General features: G+C 58.3%; 5 protein-coding genes across 5 annotated transcripts; 2 read left to right on the forward strand and 3 right to left on the reverse strand.

Moving 5' to 3' along the window:
- Nucleotides 1–1121: 1121 nt before the first annotated feature.
- On the reverse strand, nucleotides 1122–2501 carry VDBG_03905 (methionine aminopeptidase; the record flags this gene model as incomplete). The annotated part of the gene is made up of 4 exons (XM_003005906.1): nucleotides 1122–1234; nucleotides 1293–1839; nucleotides 1898–2299; nucleotides 2358–2501. 4 exons carry the CDS (start codon nucleotides 2499–2501, stop codon nucleotides 1122–1124), a joined length of 1206 nt encoding a protein of 401 aa, XP_003005952.1.
- A 630-nt stretch (nucleotides 2502–3131) lies between these two features.
- Nucleotides 3132–5092, forward strand: VDBG_03906 (kynurenine 3-monooxygenase; the record flags this gene model as incomplete). The annotated part of the gene is made up of 5 exons (XM_003005907.1): nucleotides 3132–3243; nucleotides 3606–3760; nucleotides 3815–4234; nucleotides 4287–4478; nucleotides 4658–5092. 5 exons carry the CDS (start codon nucleotides 3132–3134, stop codon nucleotides 5090–5092), a joined length of 1314 nt encoding a protein of 437 aa, XP_003005953.1.
- A 199-nt stretch (nucleotides 5093–5291) lies between these two features.
- On the reverse strand, nucleotides 5292–6386 carry VDBG_03907 (conserved hypothetical protein; the record flags this gene model as incomplete). Its single annotated transcript, XM_003005908.1, has 1 exon — nucleotides 5292–6386. One exon carries the CDS (start codon nucleotides 6384–6386, stop codon nucleotides 5292–5294), a length of 1095 nt encoding a protein of 364 aa, XP_003005954.1.
- A 1580-nt stretch (nucleotides 6387–7966) lies between these two features.
- Nucleotides 7967–9105, forward strand: VDBG_03908 (STI35 protein; the record flags this gene model as incomplete). Its single annotated transcript, XM_003005909.1, has 3 exons — nucleotides 7967–8675; nucleotides 8754–8841; nucleotides 8895–9105. The coding sequence occupies 3 exons, from the start codon at nucleotides 7967–7969 to the stop codon at nucleotides 8974–8976; spliced, it is 879 nt and encodes a 292-aa protein (XP_003005955.1).
- A 106-nt stretch (nucleotides 9106–9211) lies between these two features.
- On the reverse strand, nucleotides 9212–9997 carry VDBG_03909 (predicted protein; the record flags this gene model as incomplete). The annotated part of the gene is made up of 2 exons (XM_003005910.1): nucleotides 9212–9851; nucleotides 9933–9997. The coding sequence occupies 2 exons, from the start codon at nucleotides 9995–9997 to the stop codon at nucleotides 9212–9214; spliced, it is 705 nt and encodes a 234-aa protein (XP_003005956.1).
- Between the last annotated feature and the right edge of the window lie 196 nt (nucleotides 9998–10193).

Consider the following 10193-nt stretch of genomic DNA (forward strand, 5'->3'; position numbering starts at 1 on the left):
TGATGGTGGAAGAAAGCCTGAAGGGAACAGGTTGACGGCGTTGATCAGCACCGCAAAGAGGTATAACCACGCCTCGCCGGACATTTTGACGGTTGGTCGTTCTGTCGAACAGAGAAGTCGTTGGTGTTGGTGGTATGTGTCAAGGGGGAACCAAGGTCACGACTCGAGCACCGTCGAGATCGGTGGCGGTTGGGGGAGGGGAGCTGCTGGTCGCTGCTGTGTGCAGGCAGAGCTCGAGGGTCGGGAGAGGGAAGAGGTCCGAGGATGATACTTCTCGAGACGAGTCTGGTTCTGCGACGGGTCCTGTTTGCCTGGAAGAGCCAAGTGAACAGGTTGCGGGATCGCGAAGTCGAATGTGGTTTTGGTGGTGGGAAAATTGAGAGGTGGGCAGTGGAAATCGGGGAAACTGGGGCGAGACGGCTGATGATGAAAGATGAAAGACCTGGACCCGGAGGCGGCTCGATGGCCTTGCCTGGTCCCTCCCCCCCGGGCGCACGCTGGTGTGATGGGCGCTGCTGGGTGCTGGGTCTTGGAGCTGGCTGGCGTGTGGAGTGGCCCTGGCCAGTCGCCGGTGGTCGGTGGCCGGTTCGGTGGACACCGAATTTTAATCGCGCGGCGGCCAACCCAGCCCATCAGCAACTGTTCGCTTGCGGAGGCGCGCTACAACCACTGTTTTCGGGGACTGCTTGGGGCGCTCTGGCCACCCGGGACTCCCCTGTACCGTGCGTCCGCCAGGGAGCCCGCTCGGTTGGCGCAGGGTGTGCTGGTCCCCTGCGGGTGGGTGGTTGGGCGAGCAGGGCAGGAGGGGCAATACTGGAGCACCACAAGGTACTACAAGAGGGCTAGAGGGGCAAGAGGGGATTCATCATCACGCAGGTGGCTGGGTGATCCCCCCCCCCAGCCTGGTTGACAGCTCAGTCGTCACGTCACCGAGGCCAGATAAGAGGCACATGGCCACATGCTCACGTCGGCATCGGCGTCTGCCTGGTGCCTGACCATATGGCAGCCAAGGGCAAAGATCGGAACAAAACTCTTCTCCCACCTGCTGCCGCGCAGCTCGCTGTCTATGCTCCCTAAACGCCCTCATCCACCGAATATGCTCGCCCACCGGGATCGAATCACTATGCGCTTCCATTTGCCGCGACTTCGGGCATCGGGATGGGTCCACCGGGCGAGTCCGCGGTTCTGGCTGTCAGGACCTCGACTCCGTCTTCTGTCACGAGCAGGGTGTGTTCTGTTCCGACGTGTCAGCACCACTGTGTAATGTCCATTCTGACCATGATGTGACTTACCAAATTGCGCCGTCCTCTTACCGTCAATCGTCGTGCTCGTCCAGTTGTCAGGCCAGGTGACATCGCGGTACTTGCCAAGCGCAATCATGGGCTCAATCGTAAACGTCATGCCGGGCTTGCACTCGCCCACTGCCTTGTTCTTGGCGTAGTGAGGCACGTTGGGCGGGCCGTGGAAGAGCTTGTTGATGCCGTGACCACAGTACGTGCGGATGACGCTGCAGTTCTTCGCCTTGGCGTGCTTCTCGATGATGTTGCCAAACTCGCGGATCAGGGTGCCTGGCTTGACGGCGGCGATGGAAAGGTCGAGACACTCGCGCGCCGTCTCGACAACCCTGACCGCATCCGGGTCCGCCTTGGCCCTGTCGCCGACGTAGTACGTCTCGTTCAGATCGCCATGATAGCCGCCGTGGAAGAGTGACACGTCAATGTTGAGGATATCGCCGTCCATCAGAAGGCGCTGGTCGGGAATGCCGTGGCAGATGACCTCGTTGGGCGACGTGCAGACGGACTTGGGGAAGTGGTTGTAGTTGAGCGGCGAGGGGTAGGCCTGGCGAGGGAGGGTCAGCAACTCTTTCCGTTTGTTATCGTCCGATCCTTATACTCACGTCTCTTTCAATGCACGCCTTGTGGACAACCTCGTCGATGTAGTCGGTTGTCACGCCAGGCTTGATCGCGGCAGCCGCAATATCGAGGACCTCGCGCGACAACCGGCACACCTTGCGCATGGCGGCAATGCCCTTGGCATCGAGAATCTCCGCCTTGTTCCTGTTGATGATGGACCTGCTGTACTTGGGAATGCCATCCTCAGACCAGTCGGGGTGCGGGATGTGCTTCGGGACGGTGCGCTTTGCGGAGAGGGGGTAGACGGGGCGCAGGGAGCCGGTGTAAGGGTAGGTCGGGAAGGGGTTGAAGTAACCGGTCTCTGGGTCAGGTTTAGAGACTACGCTCGGCGGGAGGATGTGGTGGAGTATACTTGTCTGCGACTTGTGCATGCTCTTGTGGGTTCCCTTGGAGAATGTTAGTAGTGTGTTGGATGATCAGCACAGGCGGCGACCGCGAGCTCACCCAGTTCTTCTTGAAGCAGTCCTGCGAGCAGAAGAAGCTGTCCTTGATGCCTACCTTCAGGCACGTTGGGCATTGCAAGGAGCCAGCATCATTCGAGCAGTCCTCACCCATGCACTTGCGCTTCGCGGGGGGTTCTTCAGCCATGGTGGCGGGACGATTTTGTTGCGAGTGGCGGGGTGAAGACGGCAACTCTCGAGAGGCGTTGGGGCAGTTGGCAGGTGGAGGAAGTAGGAGAATAAGGCAAATCACTTGACGAACCGTCAGAAAGACGGTAGGAAAAAAAAATACTCTGCGATTTCCAGGACGGCGGGGAAAGAATTCGCGACAGTCGCAGGTGGCAGGATTTCGCGGTTCGACTCTGAATGCCGTTTCCAAAAAGTCGTCGCTGGTGCTGTTAGTGTGATAGGTGATAGGCACAGCCAGCACCCCACCCCTCGGCAGGCTGTCGCGAGCTTTAGTCATCAGAACCGCAAGTCGCCGGCCGGATGGCCTCAGCGACCCAGGTTTGCCAGGGAGTACCTCCCTAGGCCTAGGGAGTGTCTCCTCGGGAGCGAGCGCCTGCTGGTGGGAAGAGCTCCCGGCAAATGGGAACCGTCTTATCTAAGCGTCGTGATTAACCGGCAACGGCGGTATCGCTCGAAAGCCCGTCCCAGCACAGTCTAGGTCGTTACCCAAACATCCGACTCTGCGAGTGAATCATGCATTTCTCTCTCATCGACAACTCCTTTTTGTCGCCGTCACTCGCTCGCTGACCTGTTGTCAACTGTTGTCAGCATGGTCCTGAAGCAGAAGTTTGTCGTCGTCGGCGCCGGCCCTGTTGGCTCTCTGGCAGCGCTCTACGCGGCTAAGAGAGGCCATGATGTAGAGATTTATGAACTGAGGCCCGGTAAGTCCCATTGGCTCTAGAGTTGTCATGGCTGAGTATGCGTTTTTGTCGCGTGACGGAGCCGTCATCGTCACAATTCCCGCAAAAATTGTCTGCCTGTCTTCTCGAGTGCTTGGTACCGTCGATAGTGATCGGCGCGTTTCGAATCACCTTGCAGAATTTCAATTGCTTTTCATTCTGTCCTGCCACATTGCATCCTAGTCCCTTTGAGTTGAAGGGTCTTTCGTTCCCTACGAAGTCAAGATGGCTGCCGGAGCTGCTCTTTGACTTGATCGCACAACTGACAAAGATCCTTAGATTTGCGAGACCCTACAACGACACTGCTCAACTTCACTCGCTCCATCAATCTTGCTCTGTCAGAGCGTGGCATCAATGCTATGCCGCCACGCTGGCCAGCCGAGGTTGCTTGAGCACGTGTTTGGTGCAACCATTCCCATGCGCGGCCCGTATGATCCACGGCCGTGGTTCCAATGGTGACCTTTACGAAGCTGCACAGGATTATGATATTCATGGACGTGTACGTTCTTGACGTGGAGAATGCCGTAGACTCAGCCAAACTGACCCAAAACAGACGATTTTCGCTGTCGACCGAGCTGGCCTCAATAAGCGGCTCCTCGACATTCTTGAAGACATGCCCAATGTCAAGTTCTTTTTCAGCCACAAACTCACAGGTGCCGATTTCAAGAAGCGCAAGGCATGGTTCGAGGTCATGACGTCCGAGTCGGCCACCGGCAGGGCGAGGGAGATTGAAATCGACTTTGATCTCATGATTGGCGCTGACGGCGCCCACTCAGCCGTCCGGTACCACATGATGAAGTTTGCGCAGCTGAACTATCGACAAGACTACATCGGCACGCTGTGGTGTGAATTCCACATCAAGCCTGTCAAGGTCCGCTCGGATGAGAACCCGAATGCCGTCTTTAGGATATCGCCAAACCATCTCCACATCTGGCCCGGCAAGGACTTCATGTTCATCGCCATTCCCAGCGATGTGCGTCAAATTCCCAGATTCAACTTGGAGCTCTCGGGCTAACATGCTACAGGACGGATCCTTCACTTGCACGCTCTTCCTGCCCAGCGCGCAAACGTTGGCCCTCGAGAAGAACCCCGCCAGCATCCCTGAGTTCTTCGACAAGCACTTTCCCGGCGTCACGGAGCTCATCCCTGGCAGAGAGCTCATCGAGTCCTTCGAGAGGAATCCTCACCTGGCCCCTTCATCAGCGTCAAATGCAGCCGTACACTACAAGTCCTCGCCGTGATTGTTCGGCGACGCCGCGCATGCCATGGTCCCTTCTACGGCAAGGCATGAATGCCGGCCTCGAGGACGTCCGCGTCCTCTTCTCCATTCTCGATAAGCACGCCGAAGCCGAGTCAAACAGCCCCTCGACGATGACGACGACGACGACGCCGCCAGCGCCTCCGCCGCCGCCGCCGACTACGGTCGCGAGGTGGCCCTCGCCGAGTACACGACGAACCGCGTGCCCGACGCGCACGGCGCACGCCCATCAACGACCTGGCACTGCAAAACTACGTCGAGATGCGCGCATCGGTGCTCTCGCCCAAGTACCGCCTGCGCAAGTGGCTCGAGGAGATGATGTCTGTCTACCTGCCGGGCCTCGGCTGGCAGACGAAGTACTCGCGCGTCAGTTTCGAGAACCAGCGCTACTCCGAGGTCGTGGCACAGAGCGAGCACCAGGGCGAGGTCCTCGTATCCGTCTTTGAGGCGCTCGTCTGCAGCCCGTTCATCGTCGGCGCCGTTTGGCTGTGGTGGAAGCAGCCCAAGTGGATCGCGAGGACGTATCAGACGTGGACCGAGAAGGCCATCATGGCTGCTTTCGAGCGTCTTTGACGTGGTTTGGTGTTTTGCGTAGTGTACCGTTTTAAACCTCAAGATACCTCGTGTGTTTGTGTTGTTTTGATCGTTTTGAAATGCCTCTCCACATTTCATAACCATTTTTTGCCATTGCTGTGGAAGTGATTGCTCTGATTCAGTGGTCTGGAGATGTTGGCAAAGGAGAAGTCACCTGGCGTCTATCTGTCTTGAGAACTTACGCAGGAAGAGGACGTGCTTCCCAGCGCAAGGATGCCAATAGCTCGAGAGCACCAGGCGTACCCTTCCATGCTCGGAGTGAATGACTTCTCGCAGCGTGCGCCTCTTCCCTGGAACCTTCTACATACGATGCGGTTGCTGTGCCAAGGTCAGTATCAGGCTGTGCCATCGCATCCAGCAGGTATTTATTGGCCCGGTGCATGGCGGTCACCACCTCGCGGACCTGTCTCGCGAGCTCGTCAACAACGGGCTTCGGGTCCTCGGCCAGAATCAGCAGAGAGTCAGAATGGCGAGTGATGGCGCTGCTGTGATGTGCCGCTTCAAGGAGAGCGATCTTCTCCTGGACTGTGCAACCTGCTGCGCCGGCGACAGCCTTTTCTGCGCTCTGCAGTGCAAAGAGGAGGCGAATCTTGATCAGGGCCAACGAGTGAAGCTCGAACGTTCCGGCCGCCTTCCGGCGCACAAAGAGGTCGACGGGCTCGAGGGCATTGGCATTCTCGAGGTCGAGAAACGGAGAGTCGGGCATGTCTTTGAGATGGCTCTCGTCGTCGGCGTGGGCGACCCACCACTTGACAAAGTCATACGCCTCCTGCTCTCTGCCGAGGTGCACCATGACGGAGGGCAGCTGGTGGCGCAGGCCGAGTTCATCGCTGCGGTTGAGACGCAGCATGTCCAGGCCGTGGTCGAGCGCCTCCTCGAGACTGGGCACGGTGTCCAGGTGGATGAGGGTCTGCGTCAGCGCGTAGCGAGCCCGCATATAGGGCCGCGTCTCTGGAATGGCGTAGAAGTGGCCGACGGAGGTCTCGAAGACGTTGGGCGGCGTGAAAGGGTCGGGCTCGGCATTGCGAAGGTCAGCTTCGGCGTCTTCGTACGCCTTGCGACGGGCCCCGACGAGCTTGCAGGTCTTCTTGTGCGAGGACCACTGTGACGTCTGGCAAGGCTTGCTGCAGTAAAGGACGCCTGTACAGCCGGCACATCGTTGGAGGCTGTCGCTGGCAGTGCCACATGCCTGGCAACGAGGAAGCGGACGAGGTGCTCCGGAAGTGTATTCGAAGGGGCTGCCTTGTCGAATGGCAGCGTCTGAAAACTGCATGATATCGAGATTGTCGTGGGGGAGACTGTCCAACGGCTAATGACCATGGAGACATTTCTTTCGTCGATCGCGGTTCCAACGCATCAGACGCGTCGTCTCCACGGTAGACGCTAAAAAGGAGGGGGTTCTGAGAGGGGCTCTCGGCCCCCCCCCACGCAGACCCAGTGGCACCTTGATTTTAGGGGTCTTTCGAGACGCCACAGCCCTCTGATTAGAGCTCGCTTCAGAGGCCCAAGCTGTCAGTGCTATAAATCCCCGCGGCTGGGTACGTAGCAAGGCGCCGCCTACCAAGTCATCTCTGGACAAGACAGACAGGTCACACCCAGGTGATCTCCGTGTAGTAGCTGCAGCTGGGGCGAGAGAGCATGAAACTGTTGAAGAAGCTAGCATCAGACGCCGCAATAAATCACGCTTTCCCATGCCACCGTGAACCTTCTTTCCACCAATGCGGCACGTCAGGACCTCAGTGTCCGGCTCAAGCCGAGAGAATGACACTCTCCAGTGGAGCGTTGGTGACACTCTCCAGTGGAGCTTCGGTTGAAATGGTAGAAATGGTGGGTGGTGATGGTGGTGACGCCCCCCTGCCCCAGGTCATCGATCCTTGTGCCATTGGCCAATGGCACCACAAAGGCCACCACCCCAAAGCACCGGGCATCTCCAAGCTTCTCTCAAGGAAGCACCTCTTCCCCTCCAAACACCCCACGTCAACCGCCTCCGTCTCGACCACCACCACCACCAACCAGAGCCCAGACAACGACGAGCGATAAGACGCACTGGCGTCTCCTCTCAACCATCCGTTTGGTCCGTTACGATCCACCGTTGCAGCCCATTAATCACGCATTCCGTCACGATGCTGTGTACCACGAAACAGACTTCCTCCCTCGCCTGAGTCTTCCCCGCTCCCTCCTTGATGCAGCCGAGCGGGGGGGGGGGGGCTCGGGCTCCTACCGGCCATGACCCGGATATAAAAAGGTGGTCATTCTGAGAGAATCTGACGGCCAACCCTCCTCCTTCTCTTTCTAAACCTTCGACATCATCAGATTCCATCTTCTACACCACGGAAGCATCACCAGACCACACACTACTACACACATCGTACGCAGAGCAAGCTCTTCAGCACTGCCCCTTGACCCCCTCCTTCCGGACCTGTACTGATTCTCTCCTTGTCCGCAGTCCACCTTGACGGTACGCCTCTCGCCGAAACCGGCAGAGAGAGCAATGGCCACGCAAGGGTTATCCGTCAGGCGTCGTGGCCTCGTGCCATGACGAACGTTCAAGTTCTTCATTATCATCAGGTACTTTGATATCTGTTGTGAGCAATGAGCCGGTGTTCGGGTTTTGCATCTCTCGGTTGCTCTTCCATCCACCCGCCCCGACATTGACACCCTTCATGTCCATCCCGAGGCGGAGATGGTGGACGACCTTGAGACACAATGCAATCCTGTTCTGAGATTATACGGCCTAACTTGATCTGGATAATACCAGCGAAAGGATCATGCTCTCACAGCCTCCCCTGTGCTCCCCCATCGTGTGAACCTCTAACACGATCTAGTTGATATCTCAAACAACCTACAGCTACAATGGCCCCCTCCGCTACCTCGATCGTTGAGCCCACCGCCCTCCCTCACAAGGGCGGCGTGTCCGTCGGCAACGGCATTACCAAGCCTGCTGTGGCCCCCAAGACCAACAGCAACTGGGATGCCTTTGCCTTCGAGCCGATCCGCGAGTCGCAGGTCGCTCGCACCATGGGTCGCCGCTACTTTGAGGACCTCGACACCTACGCTGAGTCTGATGTCGTTATTGTCGGTGCTGGCAGCTGTGGTCTCTCCGCCGCCTACTCGCTCGCCAAGCAGCGCCCCGATCTGAAGATTGCCATCATCGAGGCTGGCGTCGCTCCTGGCGGCGGTGCTTGGCTCGGCGGTCAGCTCTTCAGCGCCATGGTCATGCGCAAGCCCGCCGACAAGTTCCTCGCCGACCTCGGCGTCCCCTTTGAGGACGAGGGCACCCACGTCGTCGTCAAGCACGCTGCGCTCTTCACCTCGACCCTTCTGTCACGCGTTCTGTCTTTCCCTAATGTGAAGCTGTTCAACGCTACCACCGTTGAGGATCTCATTACTCGCCGTGACGGAGATGCCATTCGTGTCGCTGGCGTCGTCACCAACTGGACCCTCGTCGCCATGCACCACGGCGACCAGAGCTGCATGGACCCCAACACCATCAACGCTCCAGTCATTCTCAGCACCACCGGCCACGACGGCCCCTTTGGTGCCTTCTGCGCTAAGCGCCTTCGTGAGCATGCAGGCCATTGAGAAGCTCGGTGGCATGCGTGGTCTGGACATGAACAGTGCCGAAGATGCCATTGTCAAGGGCACCCGCGAGTCGTTCCCGGCCTGATCATTGGCGGTATGGAACTGAGTGAGGTTGACGGTGCCAACCGCATGGCCCCTACGTTTGGGTGAGTTCATTTTGACACTGGGGTGCGCCATATTCGAGGCTAATCCGGCACAGTGCCATGGTCATGTCTGGTGTCAAGGCTGCCGAAGAGATCATTGCCGTCTACGACATCCGCAAGAAGGAGAATGAGATCTAGGTGCTCTCGCACTTGGTTCGCGTGGTCCGCATTCGCTAGTTGACACAGAACAAGATTGGATTATGTCTGATGGGCTAGCACTCACTCTTTAGCGTAACACGCATAATGCCGAAATGTCACTCTTTAAACATCTAAGCCCAACCCTGGGAATTTGTCGTTTGCGTGTTATCTGGCTAGCTGTGCGAATATTGCATTGGAAACTTCTGTAAATATCGTAACTCCATCAACGGCCCACCTACCAAGGCAACATCTCCTGCAGTCCCTGCTCCGCCAATACCTTGTTGATAGCCGCCTCAGAGTTCTGCCACAGCCCCTGAATCTCCTCATCATTCTCAACAAGTGGATGCAGCTTCGCAACCTTGCCAAGCGGCATAAGATACTGCCCCTTGTACTTTGCCTCCTCCTCTCTCAACTGCGGCGCCGCTGCCGCGAAAATAGTATGCCCAGACCCCTCCTCCAACGACAAGAAGTTGCCGTCCACAAGCGACGCAAGCCACGGCACCATCGACCCAACCGTCTTATCGGTACGCACCTCGCCAGGATGGATCGATGTGCAGAGCACCGGGACCCCTTCCTCGTCGAGCCGACGCTGCAGTGCCCGGATGAAGCCCGTGCCGGCAATCTTGCCGATGGAGTAGAGGATCATGTCGAGGACGAAGACCCTGCTCGTGAACCAGCGCCAGGCCCAGGGGTAGTACGGGGCCGGGTTGGCGAGGACGTCGCGGGACGTGAAGTTGGGCTTGTAGCCCGCGGGTAGGAAGCTGGATGCGGCGCCGGAGGTGAGGCCGACGATGCGGACGTCTGCCCCCGGTAGACGGGCCGTGGCTTTGAGGAGGGGCAGGAGCTGGTTCGTCAAGAGGAAGTGAAATGCGAAACTAGGACAGCAGTGGTTAACTCGATGATGAAGCTGGGGGCTGGCTGTGATGTGCGCGTGTGGGGAGGGGAACACTTCTTACTCGCCGGCAATGTGCGACTCCCATGCGTCCTTCGTACGGCGTGGGTTGCCCGTGGCCGCGGCCATGTGAACTGTTGGGCAACCAGCGTCAGCGCGGTCACCTTGCTACTACTGCCATGGGCCGGGAATGGACTGACTTAAAAAGTCGAGCCTAGACTCGTGCTTCTTGAAGGCGTCTGCGGCGCGGACTGCGGTCGTGACGTCCGCCAAGTCGAGATGGACCTGGTGCAGCTGCGCCGCCTTGATGGCGCCATTCTGCGCC

Source organism: Verticillium alfalfae, genomic scaffold (genome assembly GCF_000150825.1).
Source record: "Verticillium alfalfae VaMs.102 supercont1.4 genomic scaffold, whole genome shotgun sequence".
NCBI classification, from domain to species: Eukaryota; Fungi; Ascomycota; class Sordariomycetes; order Glomerellales; family Plectosphaerellaceae; genus Verticillium; species Verticillium alfalfae.